The sequence below is a fragment of the Leucopleurus acutus genome (assembly GCF_964270905.1).
Source record: "Leucopleurus acutus genome assembly, chromosome: 16".
NCBI lineage: Eukaryota > Metazoa > Chordata > Mammalia > Artiodactyla > Delphinidae > Leucopleurus > Leucopleurus acutus.
Genome location: NC_139158.1, coordinates 21,573,187 through 21,588,939, shown reverse-complemented (window position 1 = coordinate 21,588,939; position 15,753 = coordinate 21,573,187). Strand labels below are relative to the sequence as shown.

At 52.6% G+C, this 15,753-nt stretch overlaps 1 protein-coding gene across 1 annotated transcript in view; it reads left to right on the top strand.

Moving 5' to 3' along the window:
- The window catches only part of VWA3A (von Willebrand factor A domain containing 3A), a gene marked incomplete at its 3' end in the record, with an annotated part of 44,483 nt that extends 29,028 nt beyond the window's left edge, over positions 1-15,455 (top strand). The window contains exons 20-32 of the mRNA XM_082856660.1: positions 382-452; positions 3,387-3,539; positions 5,259-5,349; positions 6,013-6,123; positions 6,675-6,772; positions 7,585-7,722; positions 8,668-8,776; positions 11,551-11,695; positions 12,165-12,309; positions 12,725-12,876; positions 13,824-13,947; positions 15,118-15,215; positions 15,404-15,455. Coding sequence (XP_082712786.1) covers positions 382-452; positions 3,387-3,539; positions 5,259-5,349; positions 6,013-6,123; positions 6,675-6,772; positions 7,585-7,722; positions 8,668-8,776; positions 11,551-11,695; positions 12,165-12,309; positions 12,725-12,876; positions 13,824-13,947; positions 15,118-15,215; positions 15,404-15,455 — 1,487 coding nt within the window. The remainder of the gene's footprint in view (positions 1-381; positions 453-3,386; positions 3,540-5,258; positions 5,350-6,012; positions 6,124-6,674; positions 6,773-7,584; positions 7,723-8,667; positions 8,777-11,550; positions 11,696-12,164; positions 12,310-12,724; positions 12,877-13,823; positions 13,948-15,117; positions 15,216-15,403) is intronic.
- Positions 15,456-15,753: the final 298 nt, after the last annotated feature.

The following is a 15,753-nucleotide window of genomic DNA, read 5'->3' as shown; positions in this document are numbered from 1 at the left end:
TATTTGAGATATTACTACAGACATTATTCACTACAGACATTAGCTACTTTAATTAACCCCAAGGTGGATCTTTTTATTCACTGGAGGAGCAGGACCTTTCCCCTGACCTATGCTTCCTGTGGGTGAGAGCTCTTGGCTGGGTGCCAGGGTGCTGGGTCCCAAGGCCAGCCCCGCTCTTGGTATCCTCACTATACCCATCCATCCCCTTTACCACCAGAAAGTATGGGGGGGTGGCTAGTCAGCTAAGCCCATTAAGACCCCACCCTGCCCCTTAGGCTGAGGTCGCCTCCACATGGCCCACGTGTTTACAGATGTGGACACTTGCCAGGATCTCCATCCCCTCCCCACGATCGATCATGGCTTTGTTTGCTTTGTTTCCAGGTATTTACGAAAGCGATGATATCAGTGCCATCACGTCTGAGATGGAAAAGGCTCTCAACTACTCCCAAAAGGTATGCCTTAGGTGTGGGGCAAATGACTGCGCTGGCTTCTGTGTTAGGATCCTGGGGCTGCTATATGAAGTACCACAAACTGGGTGACTTAAAACAAAAGACATTTATTCCCTCACAGTCCCAGAGGCTAGAGTCTGAAATCAAGGTATCAAGAGGGCCACGTCCCCACCGAAGGCTCTGGGTAGAATCCCTCTTTACCTCTTCCTAGCTTCTGGTGATGGTGACTGTTAAAGAAAATGAAATTGCCCTGGACGCTTGTTAAAAATGGCAAGGAAGGGCTTCCCTGGTGGCGCAGTGGTTGAGAGTCCACCTGCCGATGCAGGGGACACGGGTTCGAGTCCTGGTCCGGGAAGATCCCACATGCCGCGGAGCGGCTAGGCCCGTGAGCCATGGCCGCTGAGCCTGTGCGTCCGGAGCCTGTGCTCTGCCACGGGAGAGGCCACAGCAGTGAGAGGCCCGCATACTGCAGAAAAAAAAAAAAATGGCAAGGAAGACATTATTGAAGACGACTGCAATAGGGGAGAGAGATTGAACTCAACTCCGATTATACAGCAAAGATAGCTGGGCATTTATAGCCAGTGAGCAGAGTGAGAGGGTCAGTGGATGGAAAATTACTAAGGTGAAGTTGACCAGATATCGAGGGTAGGCGGATTCTTGCTAAACAGGTTCAACAGTATTCTTTGCTAAAACTGGGTTCAGCAGGCCAAAGGCAAAGCCCAGTCAAGAAGAGGGCTCAGAGGAACATGACCAAAGTTTGGTCAAGGAGGGAGTCCTTGGCAACAGCAATCCTTGCCTGTCCTTGGCTTGTGGCAGCAGAACCCCAACCTCTGCTTCCATCTCCACATGGCTCTCCTCCCTTCGTGTGTGTGTCTGTGTCTCTTCTCCTCTTATAAGGACACCAGTTGTATTGGATTAAGGGCCCACCCTCCCACTACAACCTCATTAACTTACATCTTAATTACATCTACAAAGGCCCTGTTTCCAAGTAAGGTCATGTTTATGGGTACAGGGGAACTTCAACATGCCTTTTTGGGGGACACGACTCATCCCACATTGGCTTTCCACCTTTGTGCTGATCCACAGACACCAAAGGCTTCCAATGAAATGTGAGAGTGTCCTGTAAGTCACTGGTTTCAGGTCCGTGTGCTCTACATCCTGGCCCGTACATTCTTGAACACATCAGTCTCATTCCTAAACTCAAGGCCTTTGTACCTGCCACTTCCTTCACCAACTGTTCCCCTCCCAGGTCATCCATGGATTGCTCCTTATGATTCAAGTTTCACTAAAATGTTACCTCCTCAGAGAGGGAGTTGAGCAGTTCAAGGTGAGATGAGAGCGGGACCGGATCGCGTGGGGAGCAATGAGAATGGAAATAAGGGAACAAATGTGAGAACATGTCTTTAAGGAAGAATTGACCAAACTTGTGGCTGATTGAGTGAATGGGGTGAGGAAGAAGAAGAAATCTCAGGATGACTCCCAAGTTCCTTGCGGCGGGACCTGGTAGACAGGACCCAGAGAGAGAAAACAGGTGGGGATTCGGGGAGGGTGGGCCTAGAACAAAGGTGAGTTTGCGGGGCCTGTGAGATAACAAGTGGGGACATCCTTCAGGCAGGTGGATAAAGATGAGGCCTGGACATAGAGGTGTGGGGCAGCTCAAGCCATGAGGTGCACAGAGGACACGTAGGTGGACGTGACTCACATTTCAAATACGACCATTGTCAGGACTGCCCGTCTCCCCAACTACATGGTGAGCTCTTGGGAGGGCGGGGCCATAGATTGGCAAGCCTGCAGCTCCCCTAGACGTGCCTGAGCTGTCCTCCCAGAAAGGGTCCCTCTTTGCTGCTTTATTCAACTGCTTCTCAGGTGCACATTAGTCCTGCTCCCTCATCTGATAAACTCACTCACAAGGTGTTAATGGGCACTAATGGTTTAACCCACCCTTCTTATGATGTTAGTTACATTTGAGTGGTGTCTTCTAGTGCCTTGATTGAGAATAATTATTGAAGAAGCTTGCAGGCAGTTGAGAAATAGATAGGCAAAGGAACGAAGTATCACACCACTCTTCTGCCAGCATCCAGGGTCGGCCCTGGGCACATGGTGAGCTGACCACCACATGTGGCTGCTGGGTCCACATATGGAGAGAACACTGGCTTTGGAACAAGACCTGCCTGGGATTGAATGGAAGATCCTCTACTTACTCACAGTATGGCCTTGGACAAGTCCTTTAAATTCATAAGCTTTGGTTTCCTTACCTGTAAAATGGGGATAGGATAGCCCTTGCCCTGCCAGTGTAGTTGCATGTCTTGTTGACAAGGAGGTTTGAGACCCCCCAGGCAGTAACTAGCCCGGTACCTGATGCATCCCAGGCCCTCCATACATGGTACTTATTATTATTATTATTTTGGCTGCATTGGGTCTTCGCTGCTGCACGCGGGCTTTCTCTAGTTGCAGCGAGCGGGGGTCTACTCTCCGTTGCGATGCGCGGGCTTCTCATTGCGGTGGCTTCTCTTGTTGCAGAGCATGGGCTCCAGGCACATGGGCCTCAGCAGTTGTGGCCCACGGGCTCAGCAGTTGTGGCCCACGAGCTCAGCAGTTGTGGCCCTCAGGCTCAGCAGCTGTGGCACACGGGCCCAGTTGCTCCACGGCATGTGGGATCTTCCCGGACCAGGGTTCGAACCCGTGTCCCCTGAATTGGCAGGCAGACTCCCAACCACTGCGCCACCAGGGAAGCCCCATGGTACTTATTATTAACAGGCCTGATCCACAGTGCTCTTGGCCCCAGGCAGCACTCTAGGGACAGAAAGAGGAGTACAGGGGCCCCAGTGGCCCCAGCGCCTCCTGCTGTGTGTGTGTGTGCGCGCGCGCATGTGCGCCAGTGCCCTGCGTGGAGACACGCTGGCTCGGGTGCTGCTGACACTCCCAGTCCCCCTGCAGTGTGCCTTGCTCGTGTCGTCTCTGAAGAACCAGTCTGGAAAACAACAGGAAAGTGCAGCCCTCCTGAGAGACAAGCCGAAGACACTCAAGCTGAGAAGTCAGCCCGGGAAGTTCTGTCCCTCCAAGCCCAGAGCACGCTCTGTGGCCAGAACGGTTTGACTCCCCTCCCCAATAACACACAGGGGATTCTGTCTCTGCCTTGTCTCCTGGTCTTTCCTAGATCTTGAAGTGGCCTGGGCCAGGCCCCCAGACCCCAGGGCCAGCAGAGGTGGGAGCAGGGTCCTCAGGGGTCAGTGTCCTGGCCTCCAGGGGGATGGGACCCCCGGGGGGCCTGCTTCTCAGCTCTGGCCACCCCTCCACCCCACCTTTGGCTCTGCCTGGCTGTCCCAGCTTTGTGGTTCCAAGGGCTCCGTGGACTCGGCACCCTCCGTTACACGTGCTGGTTGTAAGGCAAGAGGGCTTGTCTGGGAGGGTCTCTCGGGGCAAAGGAATTAGGGGCTTAGGGCATCTAATGGGTCCTTTCTGCTGCTGCCCGAGGCTTTTGGGGGCCTGATAGGAGCCTGAGGGTGGACCTGGGCCTGCCCGGGGCTGATCCCCGTTCACAGCCTGTCAAATCTGTCCCGCATAAAATCCACCTCGGCACTCAGAAGGGGCCTCTAGAGGTGTGTCTGGGGGGACACCCCAGACTCCACAGCACTTGTGAGCAGAAGGGCAGTGAGATCTGTGAGCGCTTCAGCATTTCACCAACTGACAGGCCCTTGTGAACACAGCACACTTTCAGAATGAAGAAATCCACCCAAACCGTGTGCAGCTAGCTCCCTTCCTGCGGTCAGCACTTCCGAGCGGTTCTGTTCCCATGGGCACTGCCCTCGTGTACAGAACTCCACCAGGTTTTGGGCGCCAGCCCAGAGACATCGCGCCTTCCCGTCTTCCCAGATTCTGAGGTGAAACCCCGCGGTCTCGGAGTCCACCTTGGGCCTTCAGTGGTTCCCAAACTGGCTTGGTTACGAGGGGGCTTGGGCTGCGCCAGGGCCTCTGGCAGGCCTCCTGAAATGCAGGTGTGGGAAGCTGGGTTGCTGGCGGGTGGCTCTCTGGGATGGCAGCTCTGGGCGTTTTTCACAGCCGCCACCCAGAGGTCTCCTCCGCTGGTCCAGGCCCTGGGTGACTTTGTTTAACCATCATCACGTTCCGGTTGTACCCGGTAATGAAGGAACCCCTTCCTTAAAACCGAGGTGCCCAATAGGGCACGGAAGTTACCTGAGTGGTTGCTTGTCATGCTGGAGGCCCAGAAATCCCAGTCCAGTAGGAAGAGGGGCAGGTAACTGGTGAAGAAAGTTCAGGCAAATCCCCACAGTTGTCCTAGCAGGCCCTCTCTCATAACACACACACTCACATTCACACTCACATGCACACGCACACACATGCGCACACACATGCACGCACACTCACACACGGATGCACGCTGTCACACTCCCACACACACTCACATATACATGCACGCGCACACGCACTCTCACACACGCACGTGCACTCTCACACTCACACACATAACGCACACCCATGCACACACTCACACATACACACAACGCACACGCACACACACTGTCTCACATACACGCAAACACACTTAGTCACACACACGCATGCACACTCACACACACTCTCACTCACACACACACACACACCCTTTTCACCTCAAACCCCAGAGTCCTCTCCGAATGTGCAATAGGAGATGGGGCGAGCGTGTGAGAAGTCTACTTCCTGAGGCCGCGCCATGCAAAGGTTCCTACTTGACAGATTGAGGCTGGGATGACTGGGGTACTGCCCCCCACAGAGAACAGACCTCTGATGGAAAAGACTGCTGTTTTCTAGAGCATTAAAGGTGACCCTGACAGAGAGAAGAGTCCCCCCTTGAAAGCTCTGCTATGGAGTCCACTCAGTGGCAAAGCGGGCATCCCCCCAGGTAAGGCACGGCCCCGGGGGTGGAGGGGTGGACAAGCACGGCTGAGGCATGGATTCGTGAAGACAGTAACTAAAGTGATCGGCAATCGTGTGCCAGCCCTTCTGCTAAGATTGTCCCATTTAAAGCTTATAACAATCCATCCTGTATGGCAGGGAATCTATTAGTTCCTCCATTCCACTGATGAAGAAATTCAGGCTCAGAGGGGCTAAGGAGAATGTCCAGTGTCAGCCGGTCATGACAGGGCACCAGTATTTTTATGAAAGTACTCAGCTCATAGAACCTAAGACCATGTGTCTTCTAATGTCAGACACATAGCAGAGCGGCTCAGAGCAGAGTTCTGGAGTCAGCAAGACCTGGATGGAATCTTTACTCTGCTTCTTACTGACTCTGAGTCCCACTTACCTCATCTGTAAGCTGGGGTACTATGAGGATAAAACAAGACAGGCTACGGGAAGCACTTCGCACCAAGCCTGGTATATATCAGCAGCTCTGGCTTTACTGATCCAGGGGAGGCCAGAGGACCCAAAGGACCTCAGATCCACCTGGGAGCCCCATTGCAAGGGCAGAGCATAGCTGAAGTTGACTAGTCTCTAAGCCAAGCTGCACAGCTTCACCGCATAAACCCTCAAGGCTGCTCCAGCCGACAGGCCAAATGTCCTCTAGCTACAGCCCAGCCAGTGAAAGAAGGGACTGCAGCTCGGAGGAGGAAGACCAAATCAAGGGACGCAGAGACCTCTCTCTCGCTCTTCTATACAGAGACAGGGAATAATGTGGGTAAGTTGGAGGCTGCACAGATGTCTGGACAGCCCCCTTTCCCCGTGGGACCTGGAAGGTGATCAGGCCCCAGGGAAAGGAGAAATCTCCCGCAGTCCCGGGACATGGGCAGCAGTGCACCCCAAGCAGGCCTATCCTCAAACCACTCACATCTCCCAGCCCAGGGAAATGAGCTTGCAAAGTCTTGACACAGGCAGGAGAGTGGGAAGAATTGATGCTGGCGTCTCCCCAGGTCCCTGGGCGCGGCGCTCCTGCTCTGCGCATGAGGGGCAGTGTCCTCAGACTGATGGGAAGGGAGTGGAGATGAGCCTCCCAGGTCAGTCGGATTGATTGCTGTGAAATGGCACAGGTCCCGGTAGCAACCCATTGACATGTAGAGAAGGAAGATCCCAGCATGCTTCCCCAGATCAGCACAACAGCCTCCCTCCTACCTCTCAGCAAATTGCACCTAAGGAATGTTACAGCTGACTTGATTGACAGAGAAATTGACATGGAAAAGGGAGGCTAGGGTAAGAGAATTGCACAAAGTAACCCTGCTCTGTTTCTCCCAGGCTTCGTGTACAGGAAGTACCCTCAAGGAAGAGCCCTAAGGAGGACTAGCTTTTCTATTGAGTTGCCCAGAAAGGATACAGTCTGCTCCAGCCTAGAGGTATTATGCTGTCTGCACCAGCACATGCCCCCACGCAATAATTCCTTCCACCAACCATTATTTCTGAGAGGGTGGGTATACTTGGAATTGAGGCCAAACCTGCTTAGAATGACTGTTTAAAGTGTCAGGATAAGGATTCAATAGAGCTACGTGGGAACCTGGGTCTGCCACTTCCTAGCTGGGTGACCTTGGGCAAGTCATTCAGTCTCAATGTCTTCCTTTATAAAATGAAAACAATTGTACCTAATAGGATTGCTGATTAATTGAAGTATATTTTGTGTAAAGTACTTAGTGGCGTCAGATCCTTTTGGATGCAAGCAGCAGAAGTCCCCCTTCTTGTGCAGATCCAGAAGATAGATCATCTTTTCTTCCCACAACCGGTCAATAAAAGTCTGAGCTTGTTCTGACCCTGGATGCCATGCTCTGATTGCTTTAAACCAAGCCATTCTTGTATCTCTCATTGCGACAAGGAGCCTGAGACTATCCTCATTGGTTTAGAGTCTAAACTTTAGAACAATTCCATTCAAATTTCATGGGAGAGGGTTGAAATGGAAATTGGGGAGGCAACAGTATCCACCAGACTAGGGAGTAGTAAGTGCTCAATAAATTTTGTTCCCTGTTCCCCGTATTTCTTGTGCATCTCTCCCCAGCACAGGGGCAGGAATCGGAATGTGATGAAGGCTCAGTGAGGACCTGGGAACCCCACATTTCAAATACAAGACAGATTTCAAACATGAGGTTTTAAAAGATGAGTCAATCATTCCATTAAGCCTGAATTACCCAAGATAATAGTTCTTTCCTTTATTCTAAAGTGGGTAGCAAATTATGGACTAAAAAAACTGAAGATGGAGATCTCCAGATACCTCGGTCCCAAATGCACTCATCAAAAGTCAACACAGACGTCGGCGTCAGCCAAATACTGCAGTATCTTCCCCAGCATAGAGATCAACGTAAGTCAAGATTGGTGTTGTTTTTTTTTCCTCCCAGCTCCTGTCTCTTCTCAGGCACAAATGGCTGAGTGTGTTGGGGAAAACTCCCCATGAATGTATGCCCCTGGCTTCAATTCCTGCTTCTAAGAACCCCACCCCCCAAAGGGGGACTGCGCTCAAGGAATAGGAGACGCAGAATCCTGTTGGAAGAAAAGTCAGCCCCTCAGAGTGCTTGAGACCATGCTCTAGGGTTAGAGGGGCTCAATGGAGGGGGAATTAGAAACAACTGCCGAGAATGCAGGGCAGTGGCTGGAATCCTCACTAATAAGAGCTCTGTACCCTGACACTGACGATGGTCCCATCAGGATGGCCGGGAACAGCGGTTATGGCAGGAGGTGAGGGGGTTCTCTATTTTCTCGTTTTGAGGTCATTTTTTTTTATTGCTTTGACACTGGAACAGGTACATTTAGTAGAAAATGAAAATCTAATCATGCTTTTAAAACAGAGACCCCATTTTCTCTCCTTGCCCTCTGATATGACATTGTCAGCTATAAAGCTAAAAAGAGCCACCATATTCAAAATTATCCACCAGAAAAATATTATGGGAGTTTAATCATGCCGCCCCCCTCCTCCATCGGAGGTCGTCTCTTAGTTTGAAATGCATCGACCTCCCATCCTACCATTAAGGGTTTTCTATTTAAAATTTAGAGATACTATGTTTTTTTCTTATTACAGTGACCACATCTGCCACAGAAATCATCATCCCAATTCCCACACACCTTCCGAGAACTGTGCATTTGGTAGTTCAATAAAAGAGAAAAGCTTTTAAACGAACAGACAAAAATGTATGCTTAACAATGTTTTGAAAATTGTGAACCACGGTAGACTAAACTATTTTCGGGGGTAATGGGGAGGTGAAGAAATAGCTGATGGGGTTGGAATTTCCCTTTGCTTGCCTTATTCCAGGGGATGGTGAGACACATTCAGTGTACACCCAGGGAAATCGAAGCGTACATCACACACCTGGAGAAGGTCATGCGGCGCTATGTCCAAAGGCTGCAGTGGCTGCTGTCTGGTGAGCCTGCCTGCTATCCTGGAGGGCGGACGAGCGTGATGGGCAGCGGGAGGGCAACCCCAGGGACCCCAGGGTCAGTTCTTCCCAGGCTAGGCACTCACAGACTGTCACCCAGGGGCAACATGACTTCTGGGTTCAGAGGTCAGGCAAGGTGCTGGATGACAGGGTGGTGGAGCACGAGCCAGAGCAGCAGGGAGACTCAGGCCTGGTCAGGCCGCTCTGCCGGCTCGTCTCCCACACCTCACCTCCTGGGTGTGACTGAAGGGCTGCTGCCCCTCAGGAGCCTCAATTTAGTATTGATTGGGCCCCACAGAACCAGTCCATGAAGGTAGACATGGGAGGGGCTCCGGACAGGGAAGATGCCCCTGTTCTTCTTTGCAGAGAGCACCAAGGCCCCTCTGGGAGAGGTGAATGACAGGGCTGGCTGAGAGCCAGGCTCACATCCCAGAGGAGGCTGGGCTGGGCATTAGGAGATGGTCTGAAGCATCCAGTCCAAAAGGCCGGGCAGACAGCTAGGACTGAACCGGAGGCTTAGTTCAGGCTTTGGGGCCTGGAGGGTTCCTGGGACGATAGAGGAAGGATCCCACCTGGTGGGCCACTCAGGTGCCTGCCCAAATTCATTAGGTCCAGTCCTCTGCAGTAGAACCTGGTATAAACAGTCCTTGGGCTGACTGCTGCTTTCCAAAGCCTCTGGAGCGGGCGGCAAGCTCGGGTGCAGCTGTCAGGTCAGAGGCTGAGGCGGGGCGACGAGGTCATGTGCGAATTCCCAACGCACACTTCCCGCTGGGGAGAGTGTGAAGGGCAGCCGTGCAGCCGCTTCTTGTGTGGTATGAGTCGCGCCCCCACCTCACATACAGCTACACACCCAACACCATCTAACGCCTCCGAACGTACCCAGGGGATGCTGCGCCGAGCCACTCATTCATTATTCAACGAATAAGTGTTGTTCTCCCGCTCCATGCTGGGGAGGTGGTAGGGGAAACACTTCACAGGTTCCCTGAGCTCATGGTCTAGGGGAGACAGTTGTTACCCAAAGAGCAGGGTGACAAGTGTAAGGAGGAGACAGGCATGGTGCAGTGAGAGAGGGACAGGGGGCCTGCACAGAGAGATCACGGAGGGCTTCCCAGAGGAGGTGACATTTGAGCTGAGATCTGAAGAATGACTAGATGTCACCTGAGGAAAGAGAGGGAAGACTCTCAGGGCATGACTGAGGTGCTCAGCGGGGGAGGAGGCTGAGTACAAAGACTGAAGGAAGCAGGGTGGCTGAGATTAAAGGGTGCCACCACTCCAGGGAGATGAGACCATGGCCCAGACTTTATCCTAAGAGCAATGGGAAGCCACTAAAAGGTTTTAAATAAGGGGAAAGTGATGACGTTAGCATCGGCAACAATCCCTCTGGTTGCTGCGTGCAGTATAAATTGCTGAGGGGACGGAGTGCAATCAGGGGAACCTAGTAGGAATCCAGGGGAAAGATTAGGATAGCTGGGAAGGGTAGTGATGATGGAGACGGACAAAGAAAGCAGAGTTAGGGAGGCGACAAGGGCGGGGCTCGGTGGCTGGCAGGATGTTTCCGCTGTCTGGTTCCCAAGATGGATCAGCTGGCCTTCTGTGGTGGGAGGCCCCTCGACCAGCTGGCTGGCTGTCCCCGCGGAACGTCCCACACACCTCAGGATGGCTCCCCTCATGTCCTCATGTTGCCATGAGCATTGCCAGAGAACAGCCCAGATGAGTCCTGGAAGATTCCTGGGCAGTGGGTCCAGCCAGCTCAGGCTACCTTTTCCTGGAGACCAGTGGACCTTTTTGCAGCAGTTTTCCATTTTTTCTACTCCTGCCTTCAGTGAGGTCTGAGGTGTGATTCGGGACTGCTGTACATGCCATCTTCTTCTCTTTGGCTTCCCCCGTGTTACCTCCGTTTAGCCTTGGGGCACCAGAAGGGCTGGGGTTAGCGGTTGCCTTAAAGTGTGAATCAGAGGACCTGGATGTGAATCTCGGCTTCGCTGCCAGGCTGTGTGACCTTGGGCAAGTCACTGGCCCTCTCTGTTTCCCCTTGGGCTAAATCCCAAATCCTTTAACAACCTCTCCAGCTTTCTCTCTGTCCCTCAAGCATGACATGCCCCTCTCTCCCACTCACAGCCTTTCACAGTCTGTTCTCCCCACACACACCCCCTCTCATCCTTCAGCCATAGCTTGTCTGCTCCCCACCCCACATCCATCAAATTCAGATTCTCCCAAGTATGTACTCCTTAACTTTGTGTCATAACCCTCAGCAGAGTGGTAGCTGTTGGTATAACATCCGTCTTCCCTGCCTCACTGGCAGCTCCGTGAGGGCAGGGACACTCTCTCATCTCCGCTGCACTTTGCTCAGTGCCGGGCACACAGTGCACGCTCACTTGATTTCTGTCAGCCAATCTACAGACTCCATGCTCTGTAACATCATTTCCAGCCCCAAACAATACTGTGACACCGCTTAACCCAATCACTTAACTTTAGGGGTGAGGAAACTCAAGCCCAGGGAAGTTATAATCATTTGGGCAAGTCATCCGAGGCAAAGCCACGGCCGAAATCTCGACCTCCACAAGCCCAGTCCACGCACCGGCTCTGCCCTTGGACAATGACCCCTCTAGCAACACTACAGAGGCCGTCTCCCAGTGGGTTCACATCTGATCCGTGATCACTCAGGCAACGGGTGTGGCAAGACCTTGGATTTTATAGCTGCAGTGAGGAGAGCCACCCTCACTCCTCCCCTGCCTCTGCCTCCACCCGCCTCCGAGCAGGAAGCCGCCGACTCTTTGGGGCCATTTTGGAGAGCAAAGTGTGCATCCTGCTGGACACGTCGGGATCCATGGGCCCCTACCTGCAGCAGGTGAAGACAGAGCTCACTCTGCTGATCTGGGAACAGCTGCGGAAGCACTGTGACAGGTAAGAGGCAGGGGTGCTGGTGCGCGGGGGTCAGGAGATGCAAGGGATGGTTCCTGAGGTTCCCCTGGCCAAGGTCACTCCCTCCTCAACACTTACAGAGCACTTTCCCTGTGCCAAGAGCTTTACATGCGTGATGTCATTCAGTCTGCACAGCGGTCTTATCATTATCCCCATTCTTCAGCAAAGGAAACAAGGGCTTAGAGAGGTTAAATCATTTGCCCAAGATTGCATAACCAGTAAGTGGCTGAAGTGGGATTTAAATCTATTTCTGTCTGCACCCAGAATCTTCACTGTGTATGTTCTCATCCTCAGGTGGTCCACAGGGGGCCCAGGGCTTGCTGTAGGGTCTTCAGGGATAGGTGTGAGTCCTCACGGAGGTTACTTCCCCTGAGGTCAGTACAGACGGGTGCGTTCTAACCAATCTCTTTCACCTCCTCTCCGGCCCCCACCTCTTCTCCGCTCTCCACAGTTTTAACCTGCTCAGCTTTGCAGAGGGCCTACAGCCGTGGCAGGACACTCTGGTGGGGACCACAGACGCAGCCTGTCACGAGGCTGTGAAGTGGGTGACCAACCTGCATGCTCAGGGGAGCACCTCAGTCTTGCAAGCATTGCTGGCAAGTTCCACCGCCAAGCCTGACCCAGTGGCAAAGCAGAAATACCATTGCCCCTATCCTGACATTGCGCCATGCTTTGCAGTTTTCAAAGAGCGCTTTAGAATTTACTGTTAAATCATTTCATCTTCCCAGCAACCCAGTGAGGATGAGATTCTCGCTGTTCTCACTTTATAGATGAAGACACAGAGGCCCAGAGAGGTTAAGTGACTTGCTTGGGGTTAACCAGCTAGGAAGTGGGCTGAGCTCTTTCTCCTAAACCTCAGCAGCTTCCTGGTCTGTCAAAGGCTGAAAGAGGAGGCTCTCAGTCTTAATGACAAGTCGGTGAGATCCAACCAGACTTGGGGACAGCAGGCCAGTGGTTTCTGAGTCCCGGTTGGCCCCTCTTCTGAGCCAGACAACCTACATGCTCTCTCAGAAAGCTCTCAGTTTTCCTGATGTGGAAGGACTGTACCTCCTGACGGATGGGAAGCCAGACACAAGCTGCAGCCTTATCCTCAGTGAAGTCCAAAGACTCACGGAGAAGAGAGACGTGAAAGTGCACACCGTCTCCCTGAACTGCTCAGACAGGTGGGCGGTCAGGAGCTGTATCCCTTCCCCACGGCCGCGTGTCTGAGGGGCAAGGCTCATCCTCACCTAATCCAGGGGGGATTCACGTTATACGCTGAGCTCTCCTGGGCCCAAGTCCTGTGTGTGAGCAGTTAGGAGGCCCTGGGCAGGCATTACACTGGAGAGAGCCCCTCGGTGCCCCTGCCCACCCGTCAGCATCCTGACTTTCTCCAGCGTGGAAATGGATTTGCACCGATTCCCACAGTCACACGCTGTGTTCTCCCGTTTCGTCTTCCTTCGGGGCACATTTGTGAATATTTAGGGGGAAAAAGTTTAAAGTAGCTATGTTTTTTTTGTTGTTTGTTTTGTTTTTTTTGCGTTACACGGGGCTCTCACTGCTGTGGCCTCTCCCGTTGCGGAGCACAGGCTCCAGACGCGCAGGCCCAGCGGCCATGGCTCACGGGCCCAGCCGCTCGGCAGCACGTGGGATCTTCCCGGACCGGGGCATGAACCCATGTCCCCTGCATCGGCAGGTGGACTCTCAACCACTGCACCACCAGGGAAGCCCGCTATGGTTATTTTTATAGAAGAACATGTGTTAGACAGGAGAGATTCAGCTCCTTCAGAACATTCATATTTAATCTCTCTGTCTAAACCGTGAGCTCCGTAAAGGTCACACTGTGTCCCTGTCAGGCCAGACACATAGTAGGCACTGGATAGATGTCTAGTTAAGGAATGGGGCCCCGTGCTTTGAGGGTGACCCTCATACGGTGAATCCACTTCACACAGCAGTAGCCACTGCCACCCAAATACCAGCTGGGAGAGTGGCTTGGTGATGCTGACACAGTCTCAGTGGCACAGACCTCGAGGTCCAAGACCCCTTACCCGACTCATGTGACTTCCCCAGGGGCTGGGGGCTCACAGAGACCTCGGTGGGCCTGGCCCCAGCCCTCTGTTCCTCCCCGCAGGACAGCGGTTAACTTCTTGAGAGATCTGGCCTCTCTTACTGGGGGCCGCTATCACTGCCCTGTCGGCGAGGACTCACTCTTAAAAATGCAGGGCCTGCTGACCAGGGGCTTCATCAACGAAAGGGTAGGTTGTGGAGCTACCGGGTGAGTTCTGTTGAAATAGCTCAACAAAATGTCAACAGGCGTGGCTTTTTCCTCCTGATTGATAAGATCTCTGCTTCTCTTGTAAAACAAAATATTGACTAAAAAAGGTTGTGTTTCCCTGCTGCTCTCCTTTTAGGCTGCCTCCCCTCGAGGTTGGGAAAGAAGCAGGGTTAGGGGCATTATTTAATAGTAGAACAGTTCACATTCACTGAGCACTGCCTACATGCTACAGGTTTGTTGCATTATGTAAATTACCTCTTTTAAGCCTTCCAACCATTATTATACCCATTTAATAGACGAATGAACAGGCTCAGCCAGGTTTCCGAATACACCTAAAGTCGGAGTAAATGGTAAAGCCAGAGCCCAGACACCCATGCGCCTAAGTTCTGTGCTTTAATTCCTGCATATTTCTGTCTTCCCGTCTTAAATTCATTGAAGCGCAGATATTCAAATGATCTGTTAAAAAATAAATACAGTAAAGTCATAGGTTTTTTTTCTTTTTGCGGTATGCGGGCCTCTCACTGTTGTGGCCTCTCCAGTTGTGGAGCACAGGCTCCAGACACGCAGGCTCAGTGGCCATGGCTCATGGGCCCAGCCGCTCCGCGGCATGTGGGATCTTCCCGGACCGGGGCATGAACCCGCGTCCCCTGCATCGGCGGGTGGACTCTCAACCACTGCGCCACCAGGGAAGCCCCAGAACTTGCTTTTAAGGCTAGGCTCTAGAATTTCATTAGTTGACATAAGAAAAAGGCATATCTGTGGAGCTGTTTTACTAGAAGAAATAGAGAAGGGGCTGGATAGGTTTTACTGATTAACAGTGAGATAAGGTGTATATACTACTTCTGTTCTACTGGGCAGATCTGTGCTGACTTCAGTGAAGTCCTTAGACCCTCTTAGTTTCCACCATCCCCTCCCTACACTGACTCTCAGACATCTAACTGCAAAGTGTCCTCTTTGCAGAATGACTGCCTTGACAGGTGGTGAGCTCCCTGTCCCTGGAAACATGCAAGCTGAGGCCCACAAGATTTCCTGCACTGGGAGGAAGGCTGCTTTGAGTTCACTCTAAAACTTTTCTCCTGAGATTTTGGATTTTCAGGTCCCACCCAGTCATTTAATGGATCTAATTTCATACTCATTTCCCCTTTTCGAGGACCCCATGCTGCCACTATTTGAAGGAGATGATTTAAGGAGATTGGCCCAGGAGATCACCAAGGCCAGAAGCTTCCTCTGGCAGGCCCAGTCCTTCAGGTGTGCCCTTCAAGCAGCCCCTCCCACCTGCCTCGTGGCTCCAGCCCACCCAGACCCTGGGCCCCCCTCAGGTCAGTGCCCACTCGGTCATGACACCCTTGCTCCAAGAGCTCCTGCCCTGCTTCTCCCTGCCAGGCCCAGAAATTTGGGCATCGAGGGTCCGTCTTTCTTCATCTCCTATTCACTAGGTCCCAACTCCAGAAGAAAAACAACACAGAACCGAAGGTCGCTCCGTTTTAGAAAAGTGTTCTCAGGTAAGGGGAGGGGATGAACTCATCAACTTTTGAGCGCCCGTCAAGGACCAGGCAGCATGCTCTATTTTGTGGACAGCAGTGACTATGGGCAAGGATCAGAAACAATGATTCCTCTAAATAGAAAAGCCATCCTACAAAGAACCACTCAGCAAACGTTGGCCCAGAGGGAAAGGTGCCCTAGAAAGCTGTAACGCACAGATCAGCATGATTCCAGGCACCAGGACTCCCTGGAAGCCGAGAGAGGAAAGCTCTCTATCCCTGGGTCCACCCCGATGTTCCCGCAT